This window comes from Polyodon spathula, chromosome 6, assembly GCF_017654505.1.
Source record: "Polyodon spathula isolate WHYD16114869_AA chromosome 6, ASM1765450v1, whole genome shotgun sequence".
Classification (NCBI taxonomy): Eukaryota; Metazoa; Chordata; class Actinopteri; order Acipenseriformes; family Polyodontidae; genus Polyodon; species Polyodon spathula.
Window position 1 is genome coordinate 20484699 of NC_054539.1, and position 15052 is coordinate 20499750.

General features: G+C 37.7%; 1 protein-coding gene across 3 annotated transcripts in view; it reads left to right on the forward strand.

The window, feature by feature from the left end:
- The window catches only part of LOC121316989 (cAMP-specific 3',5'-cyclic phosphodiesterase 7B-like), a 71834-nt gene that overhangs the window by 39756 nt on the left and 17026 nt on the right, over positions 1-15052 (forward strand). For 2 of the 3 annotated variants that reach the window (XM_041252461.1, XM_041252462.1), the window contains one exon: positions 7801-7884. The exons of the other annotated variant lie outside the window; for it this stretch is intronic. In XM_041252461.1, the coding sequence (XP_041108395.1) occupies positions 7801-7884 (84 nt within the window). The remainder of the gene's footprint in view (positions 1-7800; positions 7885-15052) is intronic. 3 annotated transcript variants of the gene reach the window in all.

Genomic DNA, 15052 nt, shown 5'->3' on the forward strand with positions numbered 1-15052 from the left:
GCATGAAGAAGAATTACAGCCTTTTGAAGTCTGACAACAAAACAATATCGGGAAAACAGCTTTCCAAACCCAGAGTCTAACCTTTGCTGTACCAAGTAAGTGATTAAAAAGCAAAAATCAGAACTTGATGGATTAGAAAGAGATATTATCTAGATGGTTTGCAATTTTAATTGTACCACAAAGCATCTCCGGGAAAAAGGATTCATTTTTGGGCTTTGGTTTACTCGTGGGGTTATAAACACGCTATAGTAAGTACAATAAAATATCAGGCTTTCGTTGTGCAGTATGTAGGCTAGTGTAGCAAACTTAATTTTGCTCATTTTGAAAGCTTTATAACTTTGGACTTAACAATTTTTCCAGCTTTGAGTGAATTTTATGGTCAAACAATTTCCCTATTTCTACTGTTTGTTTGTACATTTGTGGGTATCAATTCCCAAGCATTGCCTCTACGCCTCTACACAACCTGTTCACCTAAGAATTACTAGTCAAAATTTCTAAAACATTCAAATGTTCATATCTCAATTGTGTTTATTTTCTTTATATATAGTGACAAAGTGAACTAAAAAATATATGGTAAAGTGGTGGAGGGTGTGCATATTGGTCCAAGAGTAACAATGAGCCTTTATCCTTTCCACTGATTTTGGTTCACACAAGTAAATTGCAGTCTTTGACTGCCAAGTCAGAAAAGACTACAATTCCCAGAGTTCCACAGGGGTGACTATTCTGAGACAAGGGTTTTCACCTGTCTCCAATTAAGCAATTGTGTAAAGGATATGACAGACGGAAAGACCAATACTTGCCTGAAATAGATTAAAGGTTGGTGTTCTACCTAAAGGAAACAATCATTGCCGAGTTGAAGTTGTGTTTTGTTTAGTCAGTAAACAGCTTAGCTGTCTGATTTGTAGAAAGGGGTAGTTAAAAGATAACTAAAATGTCTAGTTAGCGCTAGGTAATAAAGAGCTAGGCTTTGTTTGCTTTATTTTGTTTATGTTGTTGACATTTTTTTTTTGTTTTTTTTTTTTAATCGGACTTTGGAATATATATTTTCTCCCTTGTTGGAAATTACAAAAAAAATGTTATTGAAGCAGCTGATGTAACCAACAGTTTTTCTTTATTTGGCACAATTATTGAAGCATGGCCTCTCTTTAAAGGACTCTAGGTTGAATAAGAGAACAGTCAATTAAGGACACACTGTAGGCATGCGTGTGACAATTGTGCTAGCATGGCAGTGTGAAAGCATGCCTGCAATATAGAGATATAGAGTTTCAATTCCAATACTACCAGGCATCGCCTTTCATGCACAAAGTTCAAGTTAAAAGGTATTTAATTAAAACATGATAAATAATGAATACTGTTAAAGCAGAAGCCCATCAACAGTGGTTTAAGTTGTGGCCTGTTAGGGCAGTAGGTCAAATTCAAAATGCAGAGTAAAAAATGAACTGAAATGCAAACATTTGTTGTGTAATAAACACAAATGCAATTACACTCTTCTGCAGTCCATTTTAAAACAGTTTTGAACCTTATTGATTGCCTGTCTATTCAAAAGAAAATCCAATTAAAGTTGTTGTGCACATTGCACCATGTAGCATCCTGCCATGGTCACCATCATTGCAAATATCTCACAAATCAGCTTACAACACCATGTTTTCAGTGTTTTGGAAATACAGTATTATGTTTCAGTTCAACTTCAATTATGTTACGTTTTTAGCTATCTGAAATCACAGCCACAAGATTTACATACAAAACAAATATCTCCACTATCTTTTTTTAAATATTTTTTTAATCTGTTTTATTCAGTGTTTTTTGAGTAAGAACTTGCAAGGTTTGAATGAATCTACGTCAATTTGCTCTTCCCAAATATATAATATGTCTAGATGGGGAACTCATGCACAACAACAAGGTACAGCAGCAACTACATGCAAAAGAGCCAGGAGTAGAAATGAGTGCTGCCAGAAGGAAAATCTCATAACATTTTTTTTTAAATGCTGCAAGACAATGGGGTCTGTTAAAACTTGGTCTCGCTTAAGTTACTTCACTTAACAATGCACATGGTTCAATGTGATGTCATGAAGTATGTACTTTTTGTACAGAATAGAATTAGATTACATTTACATATTGTCAGTTAAAGCCTCATTGCTTTAAGATTTAAAGATAATAAATGGGATGTTTCTTAGTTCAATGAAAACAAGTCATTTCTCTACAAACACAGTAGAAAAGAAGGATTGAAAAGTAAAAATGCTGTTAGTAAAGAAAATATACCTGGTTTTGTTATTTGGCAGCTTGTGAACAGAAAACAAAATTTGAAATTCTGTTGATTTATAGAGTTCATTTTAAGTATTTTGCTTTTAAAAATAAGTTTTTTTTTTAAAAACAGACAAGTCATCTTGCATTTATCTACTGTATTGTTGTTTTGGCCTCAGGTTCTGTGCAGTCTTTTACATTCTGAGGCTTGTGTTCCAAAGGGACAAAAAGAGAACCTCATTTATAATTATTATAGGAACCAGATCAAATGTTCACATGATATCTATCATAATGTTCTGCCTAGAGTTTGATATTTTACTTAAAGAATTTAATATGAGCTTAGTTGCAAACCATGAATGACAATAAACCAAAATACGGTCATTTGAAGTACACATTGTGAAGTGCTGCCACCATGGTAAATTTAGCATTTATCCAAATGAAGACATCACAGAAGCATCGTAATATGTAACATTTCGGTAGAGTAAACTATCAAAAGTGCAGAAAGGGAACTGCATAAAACAGGATTGTGTCAGTGTTTAGAGCACAATAAAATAAATATGGATTACTGTTTTATACAATGTCAGAATGTTGCACGGTTTTACTCTGTCCCCATAACTGAAATAATGGTTTTGTCAAAAAGGAACTTGGTTTATGTCCTTTCTGTTTTTTATACGGTATCCTAGAGGAATGAAAAAATAAATAGTGGCCAAAAAAAGAGTGTATCCTTAAAATCTGCTAATAAATATGAGGTATTGTAAAGAAATTGCAATGAGCTGGGCAGCAAGAACTTTCCTCTTTTGCAAATGAGTAATGCTCCCATATAAATAGTAGCTGATAACAAAGTGCAATCTACAGGATTTGTGGTTGATATGCCATTTTTTAAAACCCCTGATTATGGGCCACTACCAGCTAAAATGAGCAGCCTTAAGTCAGGGTTCATGTAGGTGTATTAAGAAACTAATTGATTTGCAGCTTATTGGTAGTTGATGAAGTATACAACTACATAGGAATCATTCACAGATACCCAAATCTGCCTTCCCACCATTAATGTATCTGTCACCATTATTTCCTGGTAATTTTCAGGAATCAGGAATTTTTCTACATGACCTAGAGTTTATCTGGCTCTTCAAATATTGAACACCTAAAAGGTTGATTTGATTAGATTTTTTCTTATTTGACTTTTCCCATTCCATGTACTGTATGTGCTGGCAGAACAGGACAGCAGGATAAACTTGCATTGGCATTCACGCTCCTAACTATAGAAAGTGTTGAGTATGTGGTTTCATGTTCACCTACTGCATCATTAATAAGGTGACCAGACATCCCGTTTTGGGCGGGACAGTCCCATTTTTAGAACACTGGCCCCAGTGTCCCCAGAACCTTTCTTGGGACGCTCATTTCGTCTTGTTGTTTTCTCAGAACATTGTCACGCTGGTAACAGATTATTGTATCTTCAAGCAGGTTGCTGTGTTACTAGCATGTCTGACGTTTTACAGTACAATGCCACTTGACTAAAGGGAAGGTTGAACGACCAATAGCAGTAAAAAGTGGGGTTTAATAAAGTGTATACATGTTGAGTGTTTAACGTTTTAAACGTAAAACTTAAACCCCCACAAATATTTCACCTTTCATGCTTTAGTAATGTTTAAAATAACAATGAAAATAATATGCCCATCAATTAATGAGACGATTACATGCAGTACATCCGTTACAAAAAATGTGGAAAAGTAATACTGCAAGTGTGCCAAAATAAGATAGTATCAATAGGACTGTAACTACTTGCAGTAGCCTATGTTACTTTTTTGTAAGAGATATACCGAAACAGTATACCTAAAGTGAAAGTACGAGTGCTCTGGATGGGGAAATTTATGCAAAAATAACAATGAACGATTTTTTTTTCTAATGTATTTATTAAAAACAAAAAATATATCCTTAATACTTTCCGTAAAATTAACACATTCAGACATGTTTATAAACACAAAAGTACACTCTTTTCATGACCATAGTTTCTCTTAGTACGTACAACAAAATGTATACTTTGCGATTTATCGCAACAAAAATGCAAATTGTGGTATGTTTGCGCTGGGACTGGCTTAGCACATCTACCCCTGAGTGTTCAATTTTAAAAAGTGATTTAAATATTAACATCCCAAAGCTTCCTTACTGAGCTTTCTCTAAGGGCAGCAAAGCTATCTCCAAAAGTCATTCAAACTTGGTTCATGGTTTATAAAGCTGCAGGAGTCCTTTCAGGAGCAAGTCATCCTGTTCCCAAAGCAGCTGAACAGGGCCTATAAATTCAAGCACTTCTGTAGTTACTGTTGCATAAGAATGGCTCATATCTATTTTTTTTTATTTATTCTTGATTTATCCATGAATCATCTATTGCATAGTTGGAATTTAATTCTACTGTAGAGGAACATACAGGAGTAAATGTTTTCTAGCAGCTTTAATGACTATTTTATAAAGACTGAGTCATAGTGCTTCATACTGAAATATGAATCTTCACTTAAGAGAATTTGGGCCAACACAGCTGCCCTTTTCGACAAGTGATGCAAGACCTAGAACACTCACAAAGCAAACTGGACTTCCGTGTTGACAGAAAGAACGTGGCTATATTTCCCATTAGCAGAACCAGTTGCTGTATCACTCAACAGCAAGAATCCCATCACCTACCCTTATTTATCTTTCACTCTCCTACAAATCATTGGCTTATTTCCCAGCAAGGGAAGCATGAACTAAAACCAAAAAACAAGGCAATAAATATACTCTCAAAAGAAAGGGAAAGACAGTTTCCACTGAAAGGCTTTTCTTCAGGAAATACCTGTAGTTGAGAAAGATAATAGGTTAGCTTAGGGTCTCTCCAGGTATTTCCTGTGGATGGCCTGAAAAATTATTATTATTTTTTCTTTCCTTTTTTATGATCTTGTTTTGGTGAGGCTAATCTGTTTTATTGAAATACACATATAGATAAATCATCTGGCAACATGTAGTGCAGTGCCAGATAAGAAGTCCAGTAGTTGAGACACCTTACAAATGTAACACACATTCACACTTAAATGGTATAAATGTGAAGTAAACCGGAGACAAAAAAAAACATATAAAATTGGGCCTCTCAACAAAACCAACTTTAGACATGTTTTTCATAAGAAACCCACGATCAAACTAGGAAATGCTAGTGAAAGTTTAAGATTTTTGACCTCCAGGCCAAACAATCTTTTCCTGTTTTCTGACTCTACATGCACTGAGAAGGCTTTACTAATCATTCGTGCTAAGACCTGAATAAACCTCTCTGGAAACAGTGCTTTGCTCCAAAACACAGCTCCTGAAACCACATACAGGAGAAATAATCCAGAAAACAGTAGAGTGGAGGTCCCTAAGTGCAGACTCTTGACTAAAATGTTTTTCTTTTCACTTAAAACACGAAAGTTATTCAAACACAAAAGCAACAAAGAAATAACTACACTAACTTGTTAAGTGGGCATACACATTATATGACATAGCTCAAGGGGGTCAAAGTAGAAGACTTGAGTTCTGGGAATTATTTTTGAATTGGTATGTCACAGTTTTTAAATGTCATCTCGAAATGTATCAGATATGTTCCAAATCGAACTCTTTGCTGTCCTAGTACAGGCAGAGTGGCCCAACTTTTTCTCCTTAAAATTAATTCAGTTAGTTAAAATCTGGCTCCATTATTTACAAATAAATAAATAAATAAATAATCAGATAACAACACAGCATATATTAGTGTCTTGGCAGTCAAGCATTGGGAACTTGTAAGAGTTTTTGTGGCTTAATTTAAATTCCTGTGTTATATGTTTACATGTTAAACATTTTCATTCATATTTAGGTGATAATTTTGTTTTACCTATGCATATCTACAACATTTAGCAAAGTTTTAAAAATAGTCAGTTTGATGAAGACATTATAAAGTCTTAAAAACAAAAACAATGATTTTCTGTCATATATAGGCAGATATGCAACAGCAACCCTTGGTAGGCCTAGTACATAAAACAAAGTAGATTTTCATTCTGTTATTATGGGCTAACCCAAGGGACATTATAAAGGTAGCATAACATTGAATATATTGTTAAAATAGTTTACTTGGCTTTACTACTGAGCTTGGGACATGTTCTTTTTTTTACCATGGAGAATGCAAGATGTATATGAGTAACTTGAGTTATTGTTATATAGGCCTAAAAAAGTAATCGCACAGTAGTCTAATGGCAGTGTTCATGTGACAGTACGCTTTTAGAAATATCCATAAATTTATGTTGACTTGACCTTTTGGATGTTCTGTAATGTCAATATGGAAAACCATGTTCCAAAACAGCTTGACCCATGTGGTGTTTTGACTACTTTCTTAACTCCAAACACAGCTGTTGTTTGGTATTGGAAACTCTGTGAGTTGAGACTTGTGCACACACACACACAAATATGCATACACAGACACACGAACACTCTTCTCTCTCACACTCTGTCTCTGACCTTGCAATTGGTAGGTCTATATCATGTATCTGCAATCTTAATCTTTTAAATACTAGTTTTATAGCAGAGAACAAGTCACATTTTACAGTGAAAGATATTAAAAATGAACTATAACCAGCACTTGAACCAACATTACAGTCTCTTGTGTGACCAGTTCTAACCAGCTTAAACCCAGCGCTGGAATTTCTTACACGCTAGTGGGGAAGGGAGGCTCTGTGGGGGGGGATTTAGCACACCAGAGTCAATAATCTGCTGTACTTTTTCATATTCTGCCATTCCTATTGTAATTCCATGAATCAGACACTCAGAAACCTCATTATCACAAGACAGGATTCAAGTCTGGGACACTCAGCCTGAGGCAATTGGACCTACTGAGCTAACGACTGCATTATTTAGCAGTGTTACTGAACAGTGTGCCAGTACAAATAAAAAAATTCTTAGCATTGCCTCACCCCCCCCCCCCCAACCACCACATGCACACACATAGCGCTGTGCCAGCTCACTTGTCAAACAGGAACTGTTTTCATTTTGTGAGAAAATGCCAGGTGGCCACACATAGAAATTGTGCATTGTAATGGCTAGTGTTTTTTCTTCATATGTTTCTTACCTTTCTGCTATATAATACAGTTATTTTATTTTAATAGGGCAAATAATACCAAATTGTGTATCAGTGGAAACAGCAGAAAAAAAGAAGAAATAAGAAAGTGCAGTTTAAATGATAGAAATTGTCAAGGCAGTAGTTACTATATTCTTTCTTCAACTAAAATTGTGTGAACTTTTTTAAACTAAAAAATCACCTTTAAGCACAGTACCACTACTTAACTTGCACAGGGTGTTTGGTAGATGGTAAAACCCTTGACCTCTGGTCTTATCATGTGAGAATACCAAAATGTGGGCTCAGCAAACGCAAGGCAGCTGCCAGTTAAAGCTCTAAAGCCAGTAACTGTAAACTGAGAGCTTGACATTATGAGCTCATTATTTGTCCTACAAATCATACCTTGTCCTGCAAAACATGTCTGTCGATTGTCTCGCAAGGGCAACATTACTGTACTGTCTTTATTTTGTGTTTTTCAGGAGATGCACAAGTGAGAGAGCAAACAGGGGTTCTCTCTGAGCGCAGAGGATCCTTTCCGTTCATAGATTTCCGATTACTAAACAGTAAGTCCCTTTCATGACTTGCTTTTTCAGTTTTAACCTCACGTGAAGCTGCCCATTCATGATGTGTCACCTTTTAAAATAACCGCTCTTACACGTGAAGGGGTGCAGATTGGCTTGTGTAAATCAGCTTCTATAAATGACAACACCGAAACCAATGTGATTTTCAAATTTTGGATTTTTGGCAATGAACCCCAAACTGACGGATTCATATTTATAATATGGCTTGCAGGCGACTTCAGGATCCCAGTCTAGATCTAGAAGAAGACAAACATTTCAACAACAGTGATAAAGTAGACTAAGAAGTTTCATTAGTTTTTAACAGACCCAAACAAAGCATACTGATAAACCCAACCTTCTCCACACAAACTCACTATGGCATCAAGACTGTAGTAGCTGCATGTTTAACCTGAGTTGTTGCCAGTAAATTGCAATATAGAGGGTCATTTCATCAACAGACATGCAGAGCTCTGACAGCAACCTCGCCAGCATCAGAAGGGATATTCTGATCGTACTAAGCTTCTTATCAATGCAATTTAGAAAGTTTTTATAGTAAATCTATATTCTCATTAGTATGATTTTTTCAAAAGGAAAAAACACATCCATTAAAGTTACCAAATTAGGAAAACAACTTGGATTCAAATGAATTTAAATACTAGTAGGTAGTTTGTGTGTCACTTGGGGGATGGAATTGGTAAGGGAGAGGTAGCAATGTGTTTCGCCATGCAACACAAAACTATATACTGAAACATTTACACTAAAGTTCTTGAAACTAAAATATTGTCTTTGTTTTTGGACAATACATCCCAAGGGATTCAGAAGCACTTTATTTTGTATGTGTGCCAGTAAGACTGGATCCATCAGAGTTTTAAACCTAGATTATGTTCTTATCTCATCAATACAAAAATTGGTTATGCAAGTGTTCCAAAACTGTAAGAACTTTGAGTAAATCCACAATAAAAGCTTTATCTAAAAAGAGGCCAGGCATATAAAAATAAGCCTGCTGTCAGATTACTCTTTATTTGCAAATGCCAACTCTTGTAGGTCTTACTGTATGTAACCCATAAAACTTCCTGAGTGCTGTGACTGAGAGCTGTGTTGTGTCTCAGGGCTGTTCTGTGCAAGCCCGCTTGTCAAACAGGTGCTGTTCTCATGTCATGAGGAGATGCCAGCCGGCCACATATACTTCCAGGAAATTGTGTACTCTAATGTTTTCTCATATGTTTCTTACCTTTCTTCTATACAGTACCGTTATTTTAGTTTTAAATAAGTTAAATAAAACCAAAGTATTTATAAGTGGAAATATGAGTGTAACAGGGAGAAGTGCATGGGTCGTCACTGAATAATAATGAGTCACATACAGAGCATTGGGTGTTGATATGCCACACAGGTGCTGGCACTAGGGTACCAGCAATGGTAGCCCTAGTATCAGTTTTAATAAAGAAATCAAAACATCCAAGCTAAAAATAAGTTTGCCACACAAGGCGAGCACTAGCCTCATTAAAAGAGATGCTCCAGGAACCTACTACGCTACAAAACCCTCTCTATACTGGTTGGGATCAACATCCCCTAAACTAACCTACTGCTGTTGCTCCCAAACTCCCAGCCTCCCAGCAATTCCAGGTCTTTACAACAGTCTTGGCTGAGCAGAGCCTTCATAGGCAACATCTTGCAGTTGAACGGTTCCATACTAGTTATCCTACGGAGCAGACACTTTCCTCCTTGATGTAAACAAAACGTCCCTCTGTGTAGCTTGGCATTGCAGTCTCATCAAGCTGTGGCACAGACATTTTTTTGAGCTGCGCACAGCCTCCCCGGACACGCCCCCCCAGCCAATCCAGACCTCCTGATCAGCTCACTGCCGGACAAGCCTACCTGCTCAATTCTACTATACTCTTTCTTCTTTAACAAAAATGTAAACCTTTTTAACCAATAAAAATCTCTAAGCACATTGACCTCACCTGACTTGCACAGGGTGTTTGGTAAATAGTCAAACCCTTGACCCATTACGTACGTTCAGTGAGAAAGTCACAAAAGTGATGACTCTTGGCAATTCTGAAGATAGGCTGCTGTATATTTCCACCCACAACTTCTCTAAAGAAACAAGAGGTGCTAATCACTGAGGAATTGTCAAACGTATTATGTCTAATAATTTTTCTAGCGCCACTACATACACAATTCAAGAGCCACCTATAAAAAACTACTAGCAGTAGGTGGTTAATAACTAATAACTGTAGATTTTGTAATAAGTGTACTCGTTTCTTCTATCTCATTGTTTTGAATCTCGAGAATGCAGCAGAGTTTATTAGTCTATTAAATGATTTCTGCATAAACTGGTAACATCCATTTAAAGTGAGCTCATGTGGTGCCTGTTGTGTTTGGTTGTTCTGTGTTTGTTACTGTTCATGATGTGTGTGTGTGTGTGTGTGTTGTCGTAGGTAAGTGTGTGTGCTGGTTTTACGGCAGTAAAACCATGCTGGAAAGAGATAAGTTAGTTAGCTGTTAGTTTTACCACAACATTTTACCATAAGTTATTGGAGTCAGTTTTTTACAATTCTACATTGGTTAAGAGGATGGTTGATGTTTTTCTGGCTCTACCTGGTGAGCCGCCTGTTCCCTGGACTCGCTGGATTTCGTCTTTCCAGACGTATCTGCTTGCACTCTGGCTGAAGTGAGCGATGCCCGCAAGCGCGCCCTGATGCTGCACTGCTTTTGGACTGAGGGACATCGCGTCTTTTCCACTTTGGGACCGGCTGACACGTACGCTGAAGCTGTCTCTGTACTCCAGGGGCATTTTGTCGACACACAGAGCCTCCGGCGTTTCAACTTCAGACAGCGGGGCCAGCGGCCGGGTGAGCCCATTCTAAAATATGCAGCTGCATTGCAGGAATTGCCGCTACCATGTAAATTTGGAGCACTGTATGATGAAATGATTCGGGACTTACTTATTGAGAAAACCTCCAGTGTGTAAGTACGTGAGAGACTGTTATTGGAATCTGATGAGTTAACTCTAGCCAAAGCCATTCATTTAGCTTGCCAAGTAGAGTCTGCTGTTGCCTGTGCTGCTAAAATTACTGGGACTCACTCTGTTGCTACATCTACTGAACTTGCAGTGCAGAAAGTCTAGCCTGTCTTACTGCAACAGGACACAAAACCTGGTCTCCCTGTCCTGAAAGCACAGCAACTTCCTACTCATTTTAGGCAGCGTTGTGGTCCAACAGGCACGAGTCTAGAGCTCCTTATTTCCCAGCATGGGGGAAAACCTGCAGAAACTAATAAATTAAACCACATTGAGCCAGGTAGTGTCGCTCTGCACCAGCAGCAGCACCAGTACCAGCTACAGTCCACACTGTGCTCTTCATCACTCCTGACCCGGCCGGCCAGCCTGCAGACACAGAAGACGACCTGGTTCAGTTGTTGCACACTCCTTTTAGGCTGCAATTTCCCTCCTTGAGCTCCAGCAGGCATTGGCGGAGGATCCCCTATTCTGTACCCTGCACTCCTACATCTCAGGTGGCTGGCCTGCCCAGGTGCCTGACGAGCTTTTGCCCGGATCAAGGAGGAGCCGTCATGCTAGAATGACACTTGTGTGGCCCAGGGTCACTGTACAGTCGTGCTGAGCACTCTGTGGGCACGAGTGCTGGCTATGGCACATGAGGGACACCTGGGCATTGTCAGATTGAAGCAGCGATGTTGGGACCTCGTGTGGTGGCCTGGTATTGACCATGATGTTGATGTGATGGTCAGGGACTGTATGGCCTGCCTGCTCAGCAGGAAAACCGTCCAGGTGGCTCCATCAACCTGCAGATGCACATCTGTGGGGAAATCCATGGTGTACCCACCAGCTCTTCCTCATGGTCATCAATGACTTCCATTCCAAACAGCCTGATGACTTCACAGTGGGCTCTGTCACCTCCCAGGCCATTATCAACATCCTAGACACTGTCATCACCTGCTTGGGGCTGCCTCAGGCCATTACCACTGATAATGGGCCACAGTTTATCTCTACCGAGTTCTCCACTTTCCTCAATAACAAGGGGATCAAGCACATCCGCACAGCTGACTATCACCCGCAAGCCAACGGGGGGAGGTTGAGTGGTTTAATTAAACCCCCAAGAATGGCATCCGAGCACATCTGGCCCAAAGCTGTGCATTCCAAATGGCCCTCCTTCAGACCCTCCTGCATTACAGAGCGACCCAGCATACTATCACAGCGCTACTAATGTTGGGGTGAGAGCTAGTAGTTCCTCACGCCAAATTATCAGTGAGAACTGCCACCGACTCTTTATACAGCAAGGATAGTTTACGTGTTTTCAGGGTATTGGCATAGCAAAAGTAAATCAGCCAAAAGCACCATTTCATTTTTGATTTTCAGTTCCCAACACTCTTAGGGGAAATGTAGAAAAAAAGTACCTGTCATACAGTACGAAAAATAAGTCACCAAAGTAAGGTAAAAATGTCCTTCTCTTTTTCTTTTTCTCCCAACTTTTTTAGCATATTTTTCAGTCATAATTCATCTTCATCGTCATCATCACTATCATCATCATTCTGAGATTCTGATCTTGAGCTCTGAAAAATGTTGGTTTCCTGTCAGTGTAACACTCATTTTGGTCCATCTTGGTGCAAGCAAGTATGGTTCCTCCTCTCGATACTGGTTGATGAGAGTAACGCTGTTTGTGGTCCCCATTGTACAAAAAGGAACGTACATTTTTCAGAAAATTAGCTATGCTGAAGGACAGACTATATATTTGGTAAAAGTAAAAGATAAATAAATAAATGAATACATAAATCAATACTTAGACATATATTTATTTCATTATCTATCTTGCCCCAATTTTTTCTGCTAATTAGGTTTGTGTTTTTCAGGCACAATAAAAGCAGATCAAACTTACATCAAAAACACAAGCTAAGTTAGTAGAAACAATTGGGACAATTTTGGCCCCCATCGCTTTTACAGTTGTGCCTATTTGCTTGGTGCTGGCCAAGGTTGCTCCAATTGTTTCTTCTAACTTGACTTATGTTTTTGATATGTCCACTTTAAATGGCTGGGCACTTTTGATAACTTGGCATTTTTTCACATTCCCAATGTGTTTTTGTTTCAGATGTAAAGACACTACAGAACTGCTAGCTACTACTGGTGTTGGTTTTGATGTAGCTTCACCACATGGTACTAATGTTCCCAGCCTGGATTTGTTATTCAGGAAAACAGCTTACACATTCCTAGAATCCAGTGAAATAATGGTCTTATTTTCACAAATATAATTGTCATAATGATGGGCTGGAATTTGCAATGTTACCCTTTCAAGCCTTTACCTTTCTTCCAGAACTATCACATCGATTTATAATACCAAAGAATACTCCTCTCTCTCCTATTTTTAATGAGCGTTCAAGCAGATCCAGTTTTTGCAGAATGGGATTATGTTTGGGGCTAAACGTTGTCAGTCTCTTGTTTTACCCTATTGTTTAACATATAGTTGATCAAAGATTTGAGTTTGCTTGGTCATTCTACTCAGTGTGTGTTGTTTGTAATACCTGGTTAGAAGTGCAAATTGTCATTTTCGTGATCACAGTTTTTCAGTTTTTTATTCAGTACTGGGCCTTGTTCCAATATTTTGCACAACAAGCAATGAGCTCTAATGACCTAGCTGGGAGCAAAAGTACATTTTGGTTCATTCAAGGGTAGCAGCACTAAAGTCAGCAGCATTATCAAAGGCTGTGTTTTGTGGAACACCTTTTTTTGCTCTCAGCATGTAACACTAGACTTAGTTCTAAATTAGTTGAGGCTTTTTTTTAAATCTTCACATGTAAGCATCCATTTTACTGTTAATATGTTATGCATTCATTTTGTCATCATAATTTGTTGGAACTGGTTATATCCATAACTACAAAATACTCAATAGTGCAAGATTTAGAGAAATGTGTTCAAAGACTTTGTATTCCTAAAAAAAAAAAAAAAAAAAAAAAAGCAGTTTTTAAAAACTAATGGTAGTTAAAGGTTGAGATGCTGTCTGTTACAATTGTGTTGTCTCACGCATGAGGCCAACACCAGGAAGTTATATTAAGAAATACCAGTGCAGCGCTATGTGAACAATACTATTATAAGTAAAATTCTCAATGAGGAAACTGTGTTTTATTTACAAAAATACTGTTATATTTTCTGAATAAGCCATGAAATTATACAAATGCATCTCTAACTACCCAATTAAGTGTAGAACCTAAACCCTCTTCCTTTAAACAGGTATATTATTTTCAATGCAAACCTGTGTTTCATATCTGGTTTATACAGAGAAGCAGCCTTTCGTTCATGAACAGTTACACCAATAGTATGTTAAAACAGCATAAATAACATGACACTGATGGCATGCCATTCTGTGTTTTTTTGACAGACTGTAGTATAATACCTGTTTCCTTTTTCCTCTCCAAACTAGCCTTGACTTGGAAACCCCCCCCCCCAAAGAAAAAGGGTGTTTTAACAGTCAGATTACTGATGCCTTCACAATGGAATGGATTACTGTACATACAGTAAAGTTGCTAATAATAGCCCTGGTTAAAAACAATAGTACAATAGCAGACGCCTTGAGTATTATAGCCAGTCTTTTCTAAAAGGACAAACTAACCCTTACCTAAAGCAGCTTTGTTTTGCTAGATTATTTATTTATTGCATTCCTAGGTCTGTGGTCAAAAAGCAAGCTTCTGGAAATTATTGCAAACTGCTAAAATGTGTAACAGCATTTTATGAATCTTTGTACGGGCTTTAGTTATGTGTGTTACACTTAGTAAAACAACAAAATGTAAGAAAATGTATGTTACCCACAGCCAACCTGGGCCCTATTAAAAGCTAGGAAACATTTGTGAATGCTGTCAGTGCATTAGGTTTTAGTCACTGCTGAGTTACATGGGAATTACAGCAAGTCAGAATCACTAACAAAATTAGTTTGTGTTAGTGATTTCTCCATTGTGAAATGCAAAAGTCAGTCATTTAGGTGAAATATCGTCAGAAGATTGTTGACATTTTCATTAACTGAAGTGACCTCATCTGGTTTGAAGACTATTGAGGTATCTTATTGTCCATAAATAGACATGTAGTTTGCAAATAATATCAACAAGTTGCCAACATGTTTGAAAGAGTGACATTGAACTATGTCTACAAAATTATACAAATGAATTGTTT